This window comes from Gymnogyps californianus, chromosome Z (genome assembly GCF_018139145.2).
Source record: "Gymnogyps californianus isolate 813 chromosome Z, ASM1813914v2, whole genome shotgun sequence".
NCBI classification, from domain to species: Eukaryota; Metazoa; Chordata; class Aves; order Accipitriformes; family Cathartidae; genus Gymnogyps; species Gymnogyps californianus.
In genome coordinates, this window is record NC_059500.1 from 16370872 (window position 1) to 16393917 (window position 23046).

General features: G+C 41.9%; 1 protein-coding gene across 2 annotated transcripts in view; it reads right to left on the reverse strand.

Annotated features, from left to right (window-relative positions):
• Window positions 1–4329: 4329 nt before the first annotated feature.
• Window positions 4330–23046, reverse strand: part of MTAP (methylthioadenosine phosphorylase) — a 30725-nt gene continuing 12008 nt past the window's right edge. Inside the window, exons 4-8 of one of the 2 annotated variants that reach the window (XM_050912897.1) lie at window positions 17119–17221; window positions 13833–14072; window positions 13167–13289; window positions 8769–8954; window positions 4330–5968 (exon numbers count right to left, since the gene is read on the reverse strand). In XM_050912897.1, the coding sequence (XP_050768854.1) occupies window positions 5930–5968; window positions 8769–8954; window positions 13167–13289; window positions 13833–14072; window positions 17119–17221 (691 nt within the window). In that variant the 3' untranslated portion in view covers window positions 4330–5929. The remainder of the gene's footprint in view (window positions 5969–8768; window positions 8955–13166; window positions 13290–13832; window positions 14073–17118; window positions 17222–23046) is intronic. The other variant, XM_050912899.1, reaches the window with a different exon arrangement.

The following is a 23046-nucleotide window of genomic DNA, read 5'->3' on the forward strand; positions in this document are numbered from 1 at the left end:
GCCGAGCACCTCCTGAATTGATTTCTCCCCTTACTGATACTCAGCTGGTTTTGATAAACAAAATACTCTCTTACTGGTTACAGTTCTGGGAACCTCAACTGCTCTCAGGTCTGTTTTGAATACTAATATAAAAACTAAATTCTGATGTCACATGCCACCTGTGCTGATGCTGAGAGATGCTTTAGATGTTGTTAGTATGAAACAGTGCAAAGTGTTAGCTAAGTGAAAATGAGATATGAGTGGGCAATCTCACGTTAGCAAGATAGATCAATGTTAAGCTGCGCAGAATTATTTAGAGGAAATAGAAAAGGAAGAAAAAGGGTAGATCTAATGGCCTGCCTCACTGTCTAGTTTGTGCCATATTTGAACCTGCAACATTGCATTGGCATCTGTACATTACACTGTTAACACACAAACTGGGGGAGAAAAATAAATGGAGATCTCCTCCAAGAGAAAAGGACTTTAAAAGCCTTGGATAGCTGGAGTGAGCAAAATACAACATCCAAACAATCAGTGAGAAGCAGGGTAGAACACAATAGCAACTCCACAGTCAGAGAGAGCAAATGCTCATCTAAGTGTGGAGTGCTGGCTTGGAATATAAACAAGGGTTCTTTGGGTCTGAATGCCACCAAGTCCAGATCCAGAAGTCTCTTCAGTCAAAGCGGAAGGAAGTCTGTTGCCCGTGACACATGCACCAAGACAAAGCAGAACTCCTAACGAATGCCACTGGAGGGACAGTTGGACAAAAGCTCTTGTGAGTGGGTGTACGTCTTCCTCTTGCATTTGTTATTTGCATGTTAGGACTTACTCTGCAGTGACACTTCTGCTTGTGGTCTGTGTGGATCTGGACATTTCATGTTCAGTTCCAAGCTCTGGCATTTCCTTTGGAGCCCAGTGGAAAATTTTACAAGGAATCAGTTGGCTGCCAATTCTGTATTTCCCAGTCCTTGGCTAATACTGGCATGCCTCCTGCTTCGTGCACCTGTGTTATTTACAATCACTCACTTCCATTCAGTCTCCCCTCTGTATACGTGGGGAAGAAAATTAGGCTTTCAGCATTTACTTCTAATACACCCCTTGCATTCTAATATATCCCAGCTGCATTTTTTCTATTCCCCCAAGGCAAATCCCGCACAGGAGTGTGAGAGACTGACCCGTTCTTCAGCAGCTCCTGCTAGCTCTAGGGGTGATCTCTTTCCCCAAAAGCCTTGAAAGCATTCAGGCCATACAAATCAATTTGTTAGTTTAGGACAATTCCACTGGAAAATGAGAAGTAGGCTTGAAAAATGTAAGGTTAAATTTCAGTAGCTAATACTTTACTAGCATTTCCACAGTGCTAATCCATCTTGCATGAGACATGCAATTCACTCACAGAGAAGCTGCTTCATTTGCTTCAGTGCTCACTATTTAGGTACCTGTATTGAAGTACTCACTGTTTAAATAAGGCTTTAAAATGTAACAGTTCAGGAAACAGACATAGAAACCAGTCAGGTGCTGAAAGGTCCTGCTGAAAGCTTTGTTAATGTTTGTAAGAGACAATATTTGGTATAAGAGATGACAGTGTAAAACTGTAGCAGTAACTGTGTAACAGGTTATGTTTAACACACAGAAGACACAAAGTTTCTCTAAGAGGAGCAATGACATCAGTCAGCCTTGAGAGGCATTCATTTTGGAGTCTGAGATGTTTGAAAACTAGGCAACTGAAACAATTTAGCATCCTATATCCTGGTAAGCCCTTTACCAGGCCAAGATGTGATTTTCCAAGAACTTCAAGCTAGTATTTGTTAACACTGATTCTGATGTTACGATATAGGAGCAGTGTCAATAATACACACCAGAAGAAGGCACTCCAAATCCTTCACAGCAAAGGGACTGAATAATGGCTGTAAAAAAAAAAAAAATTGTCATGGAGAGACAGTCAAACAGAAGAGAGGTAATTTCCATCAACGAAGTTTTCTGCGTGTCATTGTCTCACTCTTGTCAAACCAGAGACATTTTGAGTCTAAGAATGGCCACTGTTCTCTGTTAGAATGTTTACTTGTTTTTAGTAATGCCATACATTAAATTTGCATCTTCTTGTTCTCTATCATACCTGCAGTACTTCTTACAATAAATTCGATACCTTCCTCAGGACTGTTTAGAAAGACAACTAAAACCAGTTATTTGGCCTATCTTTATATAATTAAACATTACCTATGCTTTTCTTGCCAGTTACCATCTTTGTAGTGTAGTCTGCTGGATAACTATCTCCCAATACATTTCAAAGAGTATAAAATGTATGCTAAACTTTGCGAAAACACACTACACACTACCACCATCTGCTTGAGACACCTTCAGATACCAAGCCTATGTTGAGAGAGCAAATAGGTGTCACAGAATCATAGAATGGTTTGGGTTGAAAGGGACCTTTGAAACTCATCTAGCCCAATCCCCCTGCCATGGGCAGGGACACCTTTCACTACATCAGGTTGATCAAAGCCCCGTCCAAGCTGGCTTTGAACACTTCCAGGGATGGGGCACCCACAGCCTCTCTGGGCAACCTGTTCCTGTGTCTCACCACCCTCATAGTAAAAAAATTCTTATGTCCAATCTAAATCTACCCTCTTTCAGTTTAAAACCATTGCCCCTTGTCCTATCACAACAGGCCCTGGTGAAAAGTCTCCCTCCATCTTTCTTATAAGCCCCCTTTAAGCACTGAAAGGCCGCAATAAGTTCTCCCCGCAGCCTTCTCTTCTCCAGCTGAACAACCCCAACTCTCTCAGCCTTTCCTCATAGGAGAGGTGTTCCAGCCCTCTGATCGTTTTTGTGGCCCTCCTCTGACCCACTCCAACAGGTCCATGCCTTTCCTGCGCTGAGGACTCCAGAGCTGGACGCAGTACTGCAGGTGGGGTCTCACCAGAGCAGAGCAGAGGGGCAGAATCACCTCCCTCGACCTGCTGGCCACGCTTCTTTTGATGCAGCCCAGGATACAGTTGGGTTTCTGGGCTGCAAGCACACATTGCCAGCTAATGTCCAGCTTTTCATCCACCAGTACCCACAAGTCCTTCTCTACAGGGCTGCTCTCAATCCCTTCATCCCCCAGCCTGTGTTGATACTGGGGGTTGCCCTGACCCAGGTGCAGGACCTTGCACTTGGCCCTGTTGAACTTCATGAGGTTCGCACGGGCCCACTCCTCAAGCCTGTCCAGGTCCCTCTGCACGGCATCCCATCCATCAGGTGTGTCAGCCACACCACTCAGATTGGTGTCATCCACAAACTCAATCCCACTATCTTATGTCATTGATGAAGATATTACCCTTGAGGGACGCCACTTGTTACTGGTTTCTACTTGGACATTGAGCCATTGACTGTAACTCTTCGGACACGGCCATCCAGCCAATTCCTTATCCTTATCTAGTGTTATTGTCTAGCCTTGGATACGAAGATGAAGAATTTATAACAGAAATGTATAACAAAAACCACTAACTATGGACCTGCTCTGTGCCATACTGTCCTGTGACACTGTAAGTACTCAGTATACAAAACAAGAAAATTAACACAACGATTATCTTCGTATGTCACTACAGAATGTAAAAAAGCAAAAAACCAAGGGGGATTGAAAATGGAAACCTAGAAACAACTTTCTCTTAGAACATCCAAATATGAACTTTATGGCTCCAATCCCATTTCACTAGAACTGTCTAGGGGGCAAAGACAACAACAATGAAAACCATTTTTAAGGCCAGACATCTGATTTGGCTAGATATTAAAGGTAGTAAAAGGTATGTTAGTTCTGTAGCCTTCTTCCTGTCAAGCTTCAAGCTCTGGCTCCTGTAATCTAAGTTCTTTAAAAAAACACCAGGAAATATGGAAAATTGGTTAAGCTATTTTCCCCAGTATCTGAAAAGCACCTGTATTGGTTTTGCTAGGGAGAATATGTCCAAATCTAAAGGCTTTAACAGCAGGAGACTAGGTGTATAACAGAACAAGACTAGCAAGCTAAAAAGCTTATGTACCTGCTTTTTTAAAAATTTCTTTTCAATTAATTTCTTTTTTTATTTTACATTACTGTGAGAATCCATATCTTTCATGTTTCTGCTCTTTCCCTTGCTTGGCTTGGATTGCATTCTGATCCAGTTCTGTCTTGGCAATCCCTGTTGTTTCAGGGACCTAGAACCTTAAGGTCTAAGCAGCACAGTATTTTCTAAAACTGGTCTTTCTAAAAGTGGTGTTTACAAGGTCATCACCAACAACCTGTTCCATGAATGGCAAAAGTCATTATCAGACAAAAAAAATTCACTCACTAACGACTAGAAGTAAATAAAAAAACCGATTTCCACAGAGTTTGGAGAAGCATAGGTTTAATTTGTTTTATTTACTAGACAAGAAGCAGTAGATTATTTTACTGAAGTCGAATTGTATTAAAAAATGAAATACATACATTCAAAGCACTTGAGCACATTCATCACTTAAAACAGAAACTAAACCCAGAGCTGTTCAGATCAATGAAGCAGCAAAAGGGCAGCACAGTATTCAGGACACTGACAGCAAAGTACTTTACTGTTCTGTAAGTCACATAAGTACACCTTCAGGCATAAATTTGGCCTAGGCATTACCTAAATTTTTTTAATGTAGAACATTCATTCATTACACAACTGCTGGTGCGAATTATTACTCACACCACAATTATTAAACCATGTCTTCTAGCACACAAACAAAAACCACTGCTTTTAAAAAAAGTCACTGAAATAAAAAAAATGGATAATGTATAAAAATAGTATAATTTTATTTTGAAATTGTCTGTTCAGTTTTTCTGGTATGTTTCTAAGTGAATTGTAACCATTTGCCTTGTCGAAGGAAAAGATGGGAGGCAGAAATAGCAAAGCAGATAGCGTATCTGTGAATCTGCTTTCTCAGATCTTATTTTATGAAACTGCAATAGAGCATTACCTAGCCTTTCCTTTCTTCCATGAATGAAAAGTTATCACTGAATAGAGGATGACAACTTGTGAGGGACTGAAAGAGCTAACGCCTGTCAATGTCTCAAACGTCGCAGCAAACCAAGGTGCGGTCGGCACAGCAACTGGGGACTTCAGTGAGGAGTCCGCGGCATGGGCACAGGGGCCGTGCCCGGGGGTGCGCGGTCCGGGGTTCTGGCAGACCCTGCATGGCAACGTGGCCGGGGGTCACACAAAGTTTATTTGAGGAAGGGGCTTGCAGCCCCTGGAAAGTCCCTAAGACCACCACCCCAATAAGCCGCACATGCTCAGTAGATAAAGAACCATCTGGAACACTACCATGTATGTTGAGAACTGTCTAGAATGAGCCCATATAAGTCTTCAAGAGCTGTGACTGAGGGCGGAGATTAGACTATAAAAGACACAATTGTAAAGAGCCACGTTGTGTGCCCATCGCTGGAGGACTGCCACACTGGTCGTCGACAACACGGGATCCACGGGTGGTGACTATCTTTTTTCTTTTTCCCCTCTTTTTCCTCTCTTCTTGTGAATGTTTTGCTAGAACCCACGCTGCCCACCACTACGCCTTCCAGAGTTTGGATTGTTCAAGTAAAGCATTCAAAGCAATCGTCTGGTGTTGTTTCACCTTAATTTAGCCCAGGGGGATCCCAGAACCTCTGCGACCCTCTGGTCTGCCCGGTCTGGGTCGTAACACAACTCGCTGCTGACTTTTTTCTTTGGCCATTGTCTGATCCAGCTTGACAGTAAAGCTATTCCTAGTTTAAAACATACTCAAAATCTAACTTTAGCCATCTTATACATGATCAAGCATGATAAAGCTTATAAAAGCTGTCTTATGCATTATCATCGGTCAACGTTTACTCCATTCTTTTATGCTTGTAACAATTTTTGAAGATATTATGACCCCTGGAAGTTCGAAAGTGATCCACTCTTCCTTGTGAGCACCAAAACTTCAGGGTCCATCCAAGTTGTTACTGCTTTGGCAGGATGACTGAACACTGCACTGTTGTCTGAAATACAAAGTCAAAGTAGATGAATGCTTCCTCTGCCAATGCAGAGCAGAATCACTTTTCAACGTAAAGGCAGACTACATAGCTTCCATTTGGATTACAAACGTGTAACTCTTTCCATGTGCATAGTATCTCCAACTTCCTCCAACACCACAAAAGTTAAAAGAATTACAGGGAGGGCATACCCTACAACAGTTCAAGGACTTGTAATTACAACTTTTTAAACCTACGTAACAAGCTCATTGGTATTGAGAACAATAATCGTATTGCAGAAACACTAAACTAAGGACTTTAGGCTCACAGGCTACAAATGAAAAATCGTGCAGCTTGCTTTTCATTTTTAAGGCTAGCATACTGGTTTACATGCATCACATCCATAAAAAACTCTTTACAAATATAATCAGAATGCTCTGAAAATGAAGTTCTTTAAAAAAAGTGATTTCTACATATTTCTTCATCAATTTTGAAGTACAGCTGTCAAGAACAGAAACCTTTCTCTAAAGGTGCCCTGATTGGGAGTGAATGAAATACTCATGTTATGCAGGGACAGGCAACTTTGACATCAGCCACATTCAAGGGTAGGACCTGAGAAACACTTCAGTACCAGCTTTCTCGAGAGGTCCTTAGCCTGCAAGGGCCACAGTACGTAGACCAATGCAACTACAGCTGAAGTGAAACCTTGATGAATTTTCCCCCTCCACCTTAGTCACCTCAGCCAATTCACCCTAGTCACATAAGTACATTCACTGATTTCATTGAGGTATTTTTTGAGGAAGAAAATTACTCAAGAGTATTTACAAGATCAGAGTTCTACATACATAACTGACGAATGTCAGTTTCGGTTTGTGTTAGACTAGAAAAAATGACTGAAAAATGCTAACCTTTATGCCCTTCAACTTGTTAGCTACCAAACATATTAAAGTCCAAGTATGTTAATGATGAAGTGTGCTGAAACACATCTACAGATACCTTACCCAACCCAAACTATCCCACCGTATTCACTTACCACAGCTTTCTTATCAAAGTACAACATTATTCCTTGCATCAGAGGTCTGACAAATATAATTTCATATAGGCTAGTACAGGAGTTCAAAAAAGGCAGGTAATATCAGCAGGTCTTCTCACAGAGTTGAGAAGTTTACCTGAGGAGCATCCACAGAAGCTCTGACACCTTATCACAAGCTGATTTTATTATACCCATGCTGTAAGAAAAATCAGTTCTAACATGACATTACTTTTACCATCCCAGAACAGATTCTCTCCCGATCCTCATGGGGTTGAACCTTACTGTAATAAAGGTACAGAGCTCAACTCCCAGTTGTTGAGAGTTAAAATTCTTTTCCACAAGACAGTTTTTCCTCTCTCACCAATACTTTTCCTAACAAATATAAAAAAGAATCTACTATATTGGTTCCCTTTTGAAATTGTCTGCTGTCACTAATTCGTTTACTTCATTAAGCGATGAGCCCACATTTTACTTGATCAGCTTGTGATATCAATGCAGTGGCTGAAGTTCTTGTTGCCTTTGACGTCCCTTCCAAGCGTCAACTATAGGCAAGCTTTGGTTTTCCTGAAACCAGCCCTACATGCCTGCTCTTGCTTCTAGATTCCTTCTTTGTAGCCTGTCCCTGCTTCCAACCCTCAAATGCTGCATTTTCACACTGGAGCTCTGCTTACTTTTAGCCAAGTCAGTCTCCTGATCGGTCTTTCTGTGGATCACTTCTGTGCTTGGAGAATGCTGCCCTTAAAGACCTGCAGGCTCTTGCCCCTTCAGAGCTGCCTCCCATTAGATGATACCTACTAGTTCACTGGTTAAACCCAAGTATGCTCATCTGAACTCCACCATCTGTACTCTGCTACTTGCCTTCCTCACTCCCCACAGGATGTTGAACACCACTATTGCATGAGCATTACAGCAAAAACTGCCAGCGATTATCACCCCACTAAACAAACTCCTCTCAGTGAACCACAGATCCAGCTGTACATCATCCATGGTTGACCCACCCCATCCAGAAACTTCCCTGACACTAGGCAGAAACCACTTGGACCGCTGTGATCAATAGCATCATCTGTTTTTCCTGATCCATGACATAAATACAATGTGGTCATACCCTGTTCTGAAAGAGTAAGAGCTTTGTACCCTGGCCACGCCTCAAAATGACAGGCTGTAGGAAGATGCTGTGCCTGCAGAAAAGTTTGCTCCAAACTTTTTTTAAGCTCATGTAACCTGAGCCTGGAGAATGATCTCTTTTTACAGCAACAGAGCCAGGAAATACTGGCCTAAAGACATCCTAGGCAGTTAAAAAATGGTAACTTTCAAACTACACTTAAACTCACTGGCACATCACAAATGAAAAGACACATGAAAAGGAACGGATGGCAAGCAGCCTATCCTTTAGCAGAAAAACTGCCCTTGGACATTTTTCCTTCAACACTCCAGGGTTTCCTAAAGACTACTGCAAGATGCAGAGGTGACACCATGTATTGGGTTTGCACGGCAAGGTTTTGGTAGCAGTGGGGCTACAGGGGTTGCTTCTGTGAGAAGCTGCTAGAAGCTTCCCCTATGTCCGATAGAGCCAATGCCAGCCAGCTCCAAGACGGACCTGCTGCTGGCCAAGGCCGAGCCCATCAGCAATGGCGGTAGCACCTCTGAGATAGCGTATTTAAAGGGAAAAAAAGTTATGGGGTAGTAGCAATTGCAGCCGGAGAGAGAAGATGTGAGAGGAACAACTCCGCAGACACCAAGGTCAGGGAAGAAGGAGGGGGAGGAGGTGCTCCAGGCGCCGGAGCAGAGATTCACCTGCAGCCCATGGGGAAGACCATGGTGAGGCAGGCTGTCCCCCTGCACCCATGGAGGTCCACGGTGGAGCAGATATCCACCTGCAGCCCATGGAGGACCCCACGCCGGAGCAGGTGGATGCCCAAAGGAGGCTGGGACCCTGTGGGAAGCGCACGCTGGAGCAGGCTCCTGGCAGGACCTGCGGACCTGTGGAGAGAGGAGCCCAGGCTGGAGCAGGTTTGCTGGCAGGACTTGTGACGCTGTGGGGGACCCACGCTGGAGCAGTCTGTTCCTGAAGGACTGCACCCCGTGGAAGGGACCCATGCTGGAGCAGTTTGTGAAGAACTGTAGCCTGTGGGAAGGACTCACATTGAAGAAATTAACGGAGGACTGTCTCCCGTGGGAGGGACCCCACGCTGGAGCAGGGGAAGAGTTTGAGGAGTTCTCCCCCTGAGGAGGAAGGAGCAGCAGAAACAATGTGTGAGGAACTGACCCAAACCCCCATTCCCCATCCTCCTGCGCTGCCTGGGGGGAGGAGGCAGAAAATTTGGGAGTAAAGTTAAGCCTGGGAAGAAGGGAGGGGTGGGGGGAAGGTGTTTTTAAGATTTGGTTTTATATCTCATTATCCTACTCTGATTTGACTAGTAATAAATTAAATTAATTTTTTCCCCAAGTTGAGTCTGTTTTGCCCGTGATGGCAATCGGTGAGTGATCTCCCTGTCCTTATCTCAACCCACGAGCCTTTCGTTATATTTTCTCTCCCCTGTCCAGCTGAGGAGGGGAGTGATAGAGCGGCTTTGGTGGGCACCTGGCATCCAGCCAGGGTCAACCCACCACACACCACCGCATGTGTGTGGGATGCATACCTCCATGGGAGGAGACAGATAAATGCAAGTGGGCAAAGAGACTGGCAGCATATTTTCTCCTGCCTGGTGAAGTTCCTCCAGTCATAGCAGCCAGATTACAGAGCTCAGAAGGAAAAAGCTGTGTCCATGTAGAGCTTTATGGTTTCACATACTTCCCCAAACACTAGAAACAGACACTGGCAAATGTCCACTTGAGATCCCCAGCTGTGGCCTGGATACAGGCTGGCATGGCTTGACATTGTCACTGATAGCAGAGTACCAGCTGCAGTCTTGCTCAGCTCCCTGCTTGTCTGCGTTCCTTACCACACTACCACAGGGCATGCAAGAGGCACTGCTTTCAAGCTCTAGGAAAAGATGCCTCTGAAAAAGATCTGTTCAAAAAACCCATCATCTGATCTTCAAAATTCCCAGAGTAAAATATATGGAAGAACACTTCACATCTACAAGGAGAATAGTTTTTTAAAACTCTTTATGGTTCAACTACACACTCGTACAGAGGCACATACATACATCTTTCTCTTTGCTGTATTGCAAAACTGCCTCTCTCCTTATTCATTAACACAGAGGCCTAAGACCAAGCCTTCATCTACTTTACCACCACTTAATGCCTCAAACAGAAAGATTTGTAGCCTTTCCTGCTCTCCCTAAGTAAAATCAGAGGAAGCCTCCAAAGCCTCAGACTTCCCTGTCACTTTTCCAGAGCACTTGGGTGTGTTAAATCAGAAACAATTGTGACTCCTACTCTCCTAAAATCTCAGTCCTCACTGTCAATACCTAGTTCCTCTTTCCAGTTCTTCTAATGCCTTCAGATCAACTCCCTTTCACAGTATATTATCACTCGAACCAAGACACTATCAGCAAAGAGCATAAACACATAAGAATTGCCAAGCCCAAGTGAAACTATCTCCATATTCATCACTGACACCAGGCAGGAGCAGATGCTCGAGAAAGAGTGTAAGAAGGTATATTAGAATGGACTGACCCTTCCTCTGGTGCATCATATTTTTTTCTTCCAGCAAATAGTAGTTTAGGGACTGAGCTGGAGGAAGCACTTGAATCGGTGTTTTAAACAGCTGACAATGAACTGAAAGAAGGGTTAGCGTTCATTAAAGGGGAATCTTGCAAACTCAGTGCCAGCTCTGTCCAGTCACCCGCTTTTTCACTCCTGATGAAGAATCAAGACAGTCATGCAAGGGAAAGCAACAGGACACTGCTTACTGAAGTACACCTGCCAGAATTGGAGGCAGATCCCTCAGTACTTCAGCAGCATTATATACTTGGGAAATTTCCTTGCGTGCCAGCATGACCAAAGTAGCTGAGGAATATCTAGCACGTTTTTTAGATTATTTGTTCAAACTCTGAGTTTTTTTGTATAGCTAGGCATCTGTATTAAACAAAATGCGTGGCCCAGTCATTTGAAAATGTTTTTTGTGCATTAGAGGGGAGAAGGAATATTGATTCTGTTGTCTCCCTTATCCATCCATGACACAACTTCCTAAAGACTGCCAAGGGGAAAGGGAAAAGTCAGTTACTTCTCACAAATGTATACAGGGGACATTAAAATAGCTGTTTCAGATAATCAAGTGAGGAAGTCATAAACATAATCCAAGGCCTGCTAATAAAAAGTAGGTTTTCTAGTGAAGAATCAGCAAAAGACTCATTTCAAGGATTTAGGTTGGACCTCCATGAACCTGACCTGGTCAAGTATGCTTAAAAGTGTCCGGGGTGAATTTTGCTTAATACATCTTTCCTTTAGGACACTGACTAAACTAGAGATGAGAGTCACTGACAAGAGAACCATATTGGAAACAAAACTGAAAATCTGATCCCAATCAGAAGACATTGAAGATTTTTACCGCACATACAGTTCTGTTGCTGGCTGAATTTCAGGGACACACTTTCAGGTATATGAAGACATGACTTATGCCTGTGTTCATCCTTCTTACCCATTCAAATTTCAGTCAACACAGTGATTTTCAGAAAAGAGAGAGAACCTAAGAAAGAGAGAGTTATCCCAGACTGGACTCTCTCCAAAGCTTCCTCAACAGGCTTCCTCCTTTTCAGACTGCTGCTGCTTCCACTAACAGAGATCCTTGTGGCCCACTTCTGTCTGCTCTGTCTTTCACATTCCAGTTCTCTTTCCCTGTCTCCCACACCATCTCAATGTAATCCTTAGTTGCTCTCATGCTTCATGCTCTTGTACTTTTGGAAGTGGCTATTTGTCACAAAAAGCTTGTCAAGAAGTTGGATAGACATCCAAACTATTTTAACACTGTTCTTTCCCTCTACGCTACAGCCACAAATGAATCTCAAGCATGCCTGTGAAATAGAGGTGATGTAAAACATGTAAGTAAACTCATGCCTAAGAAAAATTCTGCCTAAAAATTCCCTCACCAATATATTTTGAAATGTTTTTCTTTTCCATTTTTTTCATGCACTGTGGATCTGAAACCTGTGGGAGAATACAGTTCTAATGATTTCAAACTGGTTATTAGCCATGTCTTGTAACAGACTCCTCTCCTTCTACATTATTAAAGACAGCACAATGTTTTTGGTTTGGTTCAGTCTTCTCCACTTGGCTCTCCATTGTTCTAAGATCTAAGCTAAAGCTGAGTAGCGGTACAGGTTTTTCATTTGGATACTCACATAGATTTCTATTTTACCTGTGCTATGAAGGATAACACTTCATCAACCATATACAGATGTCCTCAATTTTTTTACCTTTTATAACACTTCTTGTGAAACTGAAGCTAGATCTTTGCAATAAAGCTTGTGACAGTCTGTCCTGGTTTCGGCTGGGACAGAGTTAACTCTCTTCTTAGTAGCTGGCAGAGTGCTGTGTTTTGGATTTAGTGTGAGAATGATGTTGATAACACACTGATGTTTTAGTTGTTGCTAAATAGCGCTTATCTGAAGCCAAGGACTTTTCAGTTTCCCATGCTCTGCCAGCAAGCAGGTGTGCAAGAAGCTGGGAGGGAGCAGAGCCGGGGCAGCTGACCCGAACTAGCCAAAGGGGTATTCCATACCATAGAATGTCATGCCCAGTATATAAACAAGGGGGAGTTGGCCGGGAGGCGCGGATCACTACTCGGGAACTAACTGGGCATCGGTCAGCGGGTGGTGAGCAATTGCATTCTGCATCACTGGTTCCCCCCCCCCCCCCCGCCTTCCTTTTTTTGTTATAGTCCTTTTCATTACTATTATTATTATTATATTTCATTATTACTATTGTTAGTATTATATTTTACTTTAGTTATTAAACTGCTCTTACCTCAACCCACGAATTTTACTTTTTTTTTCCCCTTTCCTCCTCCTCACCCCTCTGGGAGGGGGGAGGGGGAAGCGGCTGCGTGGTGCTGAGTTGCTGACTGGGGTTAAACCACGACAGAGTCTTAATGAATTTGTTTGCCTATCTTGAATTGATTTGGTTTGTTGAAGCATCTACTCTAAGAAGTTATGATTTAAGCAGAAGCATCTTGAAACATATACCTATATTATGTGTATATATGCATACACTGTCCCCAGTACTCACCGGCCTCATGTGTGTACTTACTTTCAGGGTGTGCAGGGTGTCGGTCCATTCCATGGAACCTATCTGAGGTATAGCAGTAAGGAGTATGCTAGTAGCCTTATTTGCATTCCCTTTCAGCGTCTTTAAAACTTTATCCACTGAAACCTAGAAATACAATAAAACTGAGTGGTCTCTCTCAATTTTGATGGCACACATTTTAAATACCCAAATAAATTCATTTAACTTATGTATCTCTATGTGAAAAGGTGAAGCCTTAAAATGCCACAATCTTTTTAGCCAGTAAAAACCTCTTTCCTCTGTGGGTGTATGTCTGATTGCATTTTACACAAATAGAACTAAAGCAGATACATCGTTTTGCACAGAGCTGCAAAAGAAAAAACACCAGACCAATTATGGGAAGACAAGCTCATACACGGAGCTCATGAGCTTCATATGCACAGACCCCCTGATTCAGACAAGAGGAGACAAAAGGCTTGCTAGTAGTGAGTGAGGCAAGTTTATGAAAATGAATGAGGTAGCAACAATTGATTCTGTTCTTACTTTCACAATCGTTCCTCCAGAATAACTCAGTGATACTGATGTAAGTAAGAACAGATTTAGTTCAGTATGTGACCTCTTATCAAAACCTACAGGTCCTCATCCAGATTCCTCAGGACAAGACCCAGAGGAAAAAAAAGTTTCACTCACTGCTTCTTCATGTTCCTTCCAGCAGTCATAATCTGTTGCCATGGCAATACTAGCATAACTCATTCCAGCTTCTTTCGCAAGAATCACTTCAGGCACTGTGGTCATGTTGATAACATCAGCTCCCCAGCTGCGAAACATCAAGCTTTCTGCTCGAGAACTGAAACGTGGGCCTTCGATTGTGATCATTGTCCCCTTCGAATGACACTGGAGCCCAAGCTTCTTGGCAGTCTCAATAAGAACCTGCAAAACATGCCAATATCAGGAAAAGGAAATAATTCCCGTGGTGCACTGCTTTTGCATCCCATCAAAAAACTTACATACAAAAGAAATCAGCTTTACACAAAGCAGTCAAGCTTCATATGGCTACAGCTGTCCAAAACCAAGGATCAGTTTCAGTTTCCTCATCCAGCAAGAGAAATTAATAGTCCTGCTAACAGGAGTGATCTTGAACTCATCTGATTTTGTTACTATCAGTTGGATTACTGTTTTCAATGCAGACCAAGAAGATTGGAAAACAGAAAATTTTTGCATGATATTTCGGCTGTGCTTTTACACTGAGAACAGAATGGTGAAAACGCTTCACTGAGCACTACATTACGACATGGTGGAGCTGAGCTGGTGAGAACAGTAATAGGACATCTACTTTTTGAAAGTGAAACTTTACAAGCACATACTTCAAAGAGTACCCTGGGAATCTGTAGAGAAATTATTACCACATTTTCCCATGCCAGTGACCAAGCTGTACACTTCATATATACCATGTACTTCACATTAGTCTTCACAGTTCCAATTAGGACCTTGTATATTGCAGAATCATCTGCAGATGCGTGTAAACAGGTAAACCTGCACTCCTAAAAGAGGGTGGGTGTGCATCTAACCCACATGTGCTGGGGGAGGGTATTTGGGCATGCAACCGCATGAACGTGTGCGTAGGGATAAAGCAGAGCTTCTGGGGATTAGCCACAGAAGGACACTTAGAAATTTGTAGGTGTTTATTAACATGCTGGAAGTTAACCTAATATTAATCACATCTAATACTGTGGTTTATTGCCGATACTCTTTCTGAATATATGATTCACTGATTGCCAGTTAATTACACGTTGTTAATAAATCAACAGACAACTTCAATTGTGATTTGACTTAAACCACAGTCGAGCAGTATTTCCCCGAAACTCTTTACAAAGTTCCAACTTTACTCCCTATAATATGTTGCAGTGCGTCCCAGTTTCTGAAAGCAGTAATAATCAAGGCAACCTACATTATTAAAAAATTCACAGTTGGAGAAAAGATAAGCTCCTTTCAGATTCTCATTTAATTTACAGTGCATAAACCAAATAAAAGAGAGTATTTTCATGTATTTGCACAAATGCAATAAGTTTTCAGATGTTTTCGTGCAAAATTCCTGAAATAGTCTATTGCGTTAATAGTTTTGGCTTTATTATTATTGCATTTATCTAGGAAATTCCCCTGAATTAGGATAAACTGGGCTGAAATGATCCCAACAATTTTCAGGGATAGTTCCAGGAAAAAAGTTTAAGTCACTTTTATCTGGTATTTTCAAATGAAGTGAAAGTATCCCTTTTCAGCCTCACTAAGAGCTCAAAACCACATGTTCTTTAAAACATCTGTTAGGCTGATTAGAATGCATAGGCTAATGAGATAATGAACACTTGTGAGACTGGGAAGTACCTAAATGTTTTTTCTCTGTTTGAAAAGGAGCATTTCTCTGTCGGCTTTTCAAAAAATGTAATACCCAAAGAACATTATCTCTAGCTACTTAACAATCGAATGAAAACTAGCCTTGGTGTACGTTTCCTGCAACCTCAGGAAATAGTTTATGCATATCTACTTACCTTTTTTAAAAAATGAGAAAGAGACACAGTGTGAAGTACTGCCAATCACTTCAGTAATAACACTGTTTTTAATCCATTTCAGAAAGTGTACAGTCAGTTCTCAATAAACTCCTTGTATCTGTTGTGACATGACATCATGCTCAAAGTCAGTAAGCAACTATATGCCAACTAATCTTTGGTAAGAGCATGTGGCTAGGCTCTTGTTGCATGAAAAATGCAAAGTATTTTGCATAATCTGCTGCTCAATGGAAGAAGTGCAGAAGCATGCACATGTATAATATGTAGTGGTTTGTTTCCTCATGAGATTTAGAATGTCTTTACTTCACTGCAAAAAACCTTGATTCCCAGTGCACTGAAGCATTGTTCTACTAACAGTGCTGTGGACCTGTTGGTGGATCTCTCAAAACCACACTGTGTCTGGCCAATTAACAAAAATAGCCTACAATGACACTAAAGTGAATTGGTGACGAGCAGAATAGCTTAGTAGCACAAATATTTGTACATGCTCTGGGTACAGATTGGGCCACCTGCTTCACAATTCAGCTTTGTCCTGCTCAGTGCAGTAACTGACTGCACAGAGAGCAAGTCTCTTAGATGGATATGACTGATTCTGTAAGCATTTCTGTGCCCCTGGAGAATGTACCTCCTTGCAGCTTCTGACCAGAGCATTCCACAACAGCACAAAATACACAGTTCAATCTTCACCTTCCCTTTTCCTCAGGTCTAAGAATACACTAAGGTGGCTTACTTACTCATAGATACACTCCTCCCAGAAGCTTATAAAAGCGTTGAAAAACAGAGCAGTGTTTCACACTGCTTAGTCTAAGTGTTTTTAAAGCCTGAAAATCTTGAAGTGACAAAATGAATAGCAACAGTTAAGAACAAAAGGCTACTGTAATTTGGCTTGTTTCTACGTTTAACATCCTTTCAATTAAGCCTTGACTCTCCATCACCACCCACTGCTACAATGCACAAAAGCAATATCGTAATTTCTGTGAATGCTAAAGTACTACTTATTTAATTATTTGTATTAAGCACGTAAAGTGCCTCTACCATAGGTGCAGTTTTATTTAGAACAAAAAGGAACTAATTCCTAATTCTATCTTCCTGCTTTCTCCACTTTGTTGCTCTCTTGGCTTGTTACCTCATAAATAAAGACCTTTTGTCCTGTTATTAAGATCCCAGGGAAACCTAGGTTGCCAACCGACATCTGCATACCTCCCTTAGGAAGACAGCTCCTATAGACACAAGATCTTTTACTTCCCATGCCTTCCAAATGTTACACTTTTCCTTAATACCATGACATATCTGAGAAACAGGAATAAAGAGGTGCAGATTGCCTCTGGATTCTAAGAATGCATAATTAGACTAATATATAATGAATAAGTGCCATAAAAATAACATTTCTAAATACTATTACAAAATTCACTAACCTCTCTGGTTTTGGTGCAGAACGGCTCTGCCATTGGAATATGACATACTCCTGAAAGAGTGGAATGCTGCCCGTCGTATAAAGTACAATGTCTTTTAGTTGTCCTAGAAAAGCAGAAAACATGCTTAGAGAGAAGAACAGGGAGAAAACAGAAGAGAAAGCAAGAACTTTACACAAATTGAAAAACATAGCATTCCTGGGAGGGAACAAAAATATCAGTAAGATATTAACGACCACCTGTAATCCTGTTTTGCCTCTGTACAAACCTTTCAGAAGTGAGCTCAAGAGTATAAAATTATTATTCCAGTAGTGCATTGTCCATTAATTAGAGAAAATCTATTGTTAACAAGACGCTGAAATGCTGATTTGTTCCTAAATGACACAAACAGCCACATTATGCTGCGATTCTACCTAAAAGTTATGCTGCAATTCTACCCAAAAGAAATCAGCTGAATTTAATAGTCAGGCAAGTAATCGCTGAAAAAAAGAGCACAGTAAGCTTTCAGGAAGGGAAGAAATCAAGTCTGAATTACCACAAAGCTAGTCAAAATAGAACTTGTTCATATCATTGCATTCCTACATTGAAAGGATGGGAATTTATAGGAACAGCTTCCTGAACAAGAGAGGTGTGAATTCAACCAGAAAAACCCTGGAACAGGATGTCCTCATATTCTCAGAAAGATTACACACATGCATTGGCAGCTTGCAAGTACAAGAATCCTTTTTCTCTCTTCTTTAAATTGAGAAACTGTATCGCTGCATGGAAATGGTCAAACATGCTGCAAAAATTACCATTCAGCGTGCCATTCTGACAACTACTGGAACTGCTACCCACTATCACTTTACTTTCAAACGCACTGCCTCAAGCTAATTTAGCCAACTGGATGGCAAAAACCCTCTGGAACAAAACTGAGACACTCCCTTCTTCTCCCCAGTGTGTCACATGTTGTACTTTATAGGAGAAAAGTAAGGCAACAGTCAAATTCAATCCACAGTTAAAATACAAAATCTGTGCTGGTGATACTGCTCACAACAGTTCCCCACCCAAGTCACCAGCAAATATTTAAAAGAAGGTTTTAAATACAAGTTACATGTTAGAGTAGATTAGAAAAAAAAAGAACCAACAGGGTAGTCTTAAGGATGAGATTACAAAATAGGAAAAGAGATCAGCAAATTAAAAACATATGCAAAATGGGATACAGCTGTTAAAATAGGTCGAAACACTAATATTAATTTTTCCTTTATGAGACACTGAAGAGCTGCAAATAGAATGTATCTGATTTTACACTCTTTTTTTCAGTGTCTGCGAATGAATTATTTAGAATTGGAGGAAATGGGAAAAGTCATAATTCATTTCCTGCATTATAGTATTTCAGATGTCGTTAGTCAGGCCTTTCACTCAGAAAAGCCCTCAGAAAAGATCACACGTACAAATATTAATCTCTGACTTTCAGATACCCTATGGTCTTTGGAAAGAATGACCACATCACTACATGGCCTAATAAAGAAATCCCACTATGTTTAGCACCGTACATACAAACTGCATGGGAATAAGTAACAATGGTAAGACCTATGACTGCTCTGAGGAATGGACCATGTGTTTGCACTCAGAGTGCAACAATTTCTCTTCTGCATGGAAGGCTGCAACTCTGCAAAGGCCACAGCTGTTTGATATGGGGCCAGCTGATGTGTTCGTAAATTGCTAGGCTTAGGGTGAGAATAAAGGAAGATTTGAACCAATCTCTGATTCTTGCTATCTATGAAGTAATGGCTGGCACAGAGGAATGCCTTTTAGCCTCTCCTCCTTTCTGTACCCCTGCTACTCAAGTCAGGAGTTGGCCATCCTGATCTGTCCCACTCACCTGTCTGCAAGGTACAGGGCAACAGCACATAATTTTCACTGCTGCAATACCGTTCCTCTGTATCCCTTGCAGAGAGAATGAAGGTTACAGAATCACAGATGCTTTCCTTGCCTTACTCTCACAGAGACCAAGAGCTGGAGAGTAAAGGACAGTACCTGCCTAAGGCTCCTCTCATTACAGGAGTTTAAAGACCTTCCCCACGTACCCTGAGTGACTCCTTACGGAGCCAGCAGGAAACAAGAAATAAAGAAGTCAACAGCCACTCTTCAAAGACAATCTGCTCCTTAGATCTCGCAGTTTCAAATGTGGAGAAGTCTGCATGCCCTGCATCAGGAGAGCCTGCTTAACAACAGAGCATGACTGAATGTTATACAATTGCCTGATTGTTTACATTAAAACAGGAAGGAGTCACCAAGTGCCTGCCTAGAAACTAGCCACACTATTCGTACTAGAAGTGCACAATCCAGACGGATCAAGGATAACTCAAAGGGAAAGTATAGAGATGCCCCCAGTGGGGGAGATCAAAAGCAGCATTTGAAAGCATTGGACTGATAACTACAAGCAAGCAGCTAAGAGCCGGGACTGCACAGCTCCTGCTAGCCATCTGACCTCTGTAGGGCTCTACAGAGAACCCCCACCGGACCCTCACGCTGCCTCTGTGCCAAACAGTGGACAGTGGTACAGGAGAAAAGGCAATTCTTTCCCTGGGAAAGGGGCATGTATGTTTTTATGCATAACCGCTTGTGTATCAAGCTCACGGAGACAGTGGTACTTATAGCGCAAGCAAACCCTTGCACTGTTGCGTAGTTTTGCCATGCCTGCCTTGTCCTTACTGCTTTTTCAAATTCAAAGCTGCATGTACTGCAATTTTGAAGGTGTGCTCAAAGTTTGTATTCCCCACCCTGCAGCAATAGCCACACTTTTAATCACAGTAAGGTGGCTTTTGCTCCTTCATTGTGATTTTATCACAGTAACACAAGATTTTCTGGCAATGCTGACTATGACTGATGCTAGGAAGCAAAATCCAACTCCAATAAGTGAACAAACCAATCATTTCCATCTGTGACAAACAGTCCTCTACCACTTGCATCATCACCTTCCCCTTTCTTCCAGTGGTGCTGAATTATCAACAAGCTATTAGTAATTAAAGAACAAAAAGAAAATTCACACTGGCATCTGCTGTATAAAAAGCAGTCTCAGCATGCTCTGCCTCTTCAGGGACACTGAAAGAAAATTCTCCCATGAAAAACTTTACAGAGTGTAACAATACTGTAATAATTGTAGTGGTGTATGCGACACAAAGAACTCAAACAAAGTTGGCAGCTGTTACAAGACTTCTTTTATGAAGCTGTTTTCTGCATCTTCCCAACGGATTGAGTCATCTAAGTAAGCACTTACCTTCTTACTCTGCTTTTCCTAGCAAACGTCAGCAGCAAAACAAACAGAAGGTATTAAAAAGCCCTAATCAGTCTGATCTAGCCAGCTGACTAACAGGACTGTAATAAACTAACAGGAGCCAAAGGCATAAAAAAAATTCTTCCAGATTTTTTTTAGGCACTTGTTTCAAAGAAGAGAACAACTGTTGTAGCCCGTAATAGTACCTGTGGTTACTTTTGGATTTGGAAGTAGGGAGAACACCATGTAAATACTTTGGTACTTATTTAACAAAATGTATCTTTTCTTGTTTAAATACACACACTAACACATAAGTGAGCAGAAAGCAGAGACTCTATATACGAAATCAAACACTTACTAGGAGTGCTAATGATCTGCACAATTAAGCTCTCAAAAGTTTGGAAATGCCATATAGTTCTAATTACACCTATTCAGTGTTCCCCACTGTAAGTCAAACCTATGCCCTAAACTAGGCAGAAGTCCTACACAACTCCATATATTGAGATTCTGTCATTAATGCCACAGTGTGCATGCCCAAGGGGAGAAAATTACAATTGCTATCTACAGCTTTCTGCTCAATTCTAGTTCTTCTCCCATTCCCATTCACTATTTCTTCTTCTTGCTTCATATGTGAAACAAGAATAAGGATGTGCTCCCTATTGAGAACTAAAGCCCAGATACCAAAAGGTACCTGGACACCTAGAAGGCACTGATTTTAATGGCAGCTTGAGTAAATCCTTCCCACCTAGACCCAAGCCTCTTTCCTATGTAGTGCCTGGCACGGGTTAATCACTATATAGAAGCCAGGGTACCTTTCAAGAAAAATAACCAACTGTTTTTGCAGCTTTAACCAGAACCTTCTTTCCAAGACTGCTGACACGGTTTGTTTGCAGGACCCTGATCTTTCATTAGAAGGTATTTCAGAAAAATTACATCTTTTCAGACTTTGGCGTACAATTAATCTATTTTGTCCCATGAAAATATCTTCCCATCAGCAGCATTGTTTTCATAATGATTTATGATATATAATGCAATCACTCTTACAGATGATACACCCCTGTGAAAGGCAAAAATGCAGACCCTACCTCCAAAGAACCAGCAGTCTAACACCCACTGGCAAAGATCATCAGGGAAAAAGACTTATCACAGAAATCAAATAGTCAAGTGAAACAGATTATTATGACTTGTCAAGTTTTCTGAATTGAAGGGCAAGCTAGTGATGATTTTTAAATTCATATTACATATTGTTTTCCACACTGAAACATTCTCACATGCTTTTCTGAGAAGCTTCTTGGTTTCCTGAAGCCATGAAACAAGTCCCTGAAAGTTCCCACTCTTCCACATTGAAATGAAAACTGACTTGCCTGAATGAAACACTGCTCATATATGGGTTACGCCATTACTACTGGTGATCATCTGAATAAACTCTAAATGAAGACACAGACCACAGAATCACAGAATGGTTGAGGTTAGATGGGACCTCTGGAGGTCATCTGGTCCAACCTCCTGCTCAAGCAGGGTCATCTAGAACTGGCTGACCAGAACCATGTCCAGGTGGCTTTTAAATATCTCCAAGCAGGGAGACTCCACCACCTCTCTGGGCAACCTGTGCCAGTGCTTGGTCACTCTCACAGTGAAGAAGTGTTTCCTGATGTTCAGAGGGAACCTCCTGTGTTTCACTGTGTTCCCATTGTCTCTTGCCCTGTCACTGGGCACCACTGGAAAGAGCCTGGCTCCGTCTTCTTTTCACCCTCCCTTCAGGTATTTACATACATTGATGAGATCTCCCTTGAGTCTTCTCTTCTCCAGGCTGAACAGTCCCAGATCTCTCACAGGAGAGATGCTCCAGTCCCTTCAGCATCTTCGTGGTCCTTTGCTGGACTCTCTCCAGTATGTGCATGTCCCTCATGCACTGGGGAGCCCAGCACTGGACACAGTATTCCAGGTGTGGCCTCACCAGTGCTGAGTAGAGGGGAAGAAGGATAACCTCCCTCGACCTGCTGGCAACACCCCTACTAATGCAGCCCAAGATACTGTTTGCCTTCTTTGCTGCAATGTAAATGATCCCTGTCCTTTCACTCATCTTCACATCAGACAAATATACCGATTTGTTCTATAAGCTTTTTTTTTTTTTTCCTTCTTGAAGGGACATGTTCTTAAAACCCAGACTTAACCAAGCTGATTATTTCCTTTCCAGCTCAGAAGTTATGATGCAGACTGGCACATGCTGGGGAATCTAAAGCTGTGGGAGGAGATTATGTAGCTTCAAAATGAATTGTTGATTTTGATAATGACATTTTGGATGAGGAATGGTCTCAGATTTCATATCTGGGTTTATTTCCCGGTCTGCTAATGTCTTTCTGCCTGACCTCTGCAAGAGTTAGTTTCTCCATACTTCCACCCCTCATCCGTAGCAGATAATAACTCTGCAATCATTCCAACTGTTTCTTGTTTAAAACTGCAGGCTCTCTGGGCCAGAGGCTACTTCTTACCATGCATGCAATTCATAGCTTAGCACGGTTAGGCTCCCCTCACCTACCCAGAAGTCTGCTAGATGATAATGCTGTCAAAGTAACTGATGCTTTACTTGCAATCATCCAAACCATGTACCCAAGTATGTTTAATATCTTTCCTACATAAATCAATATCGACATTAAAATTACTCATTTCCA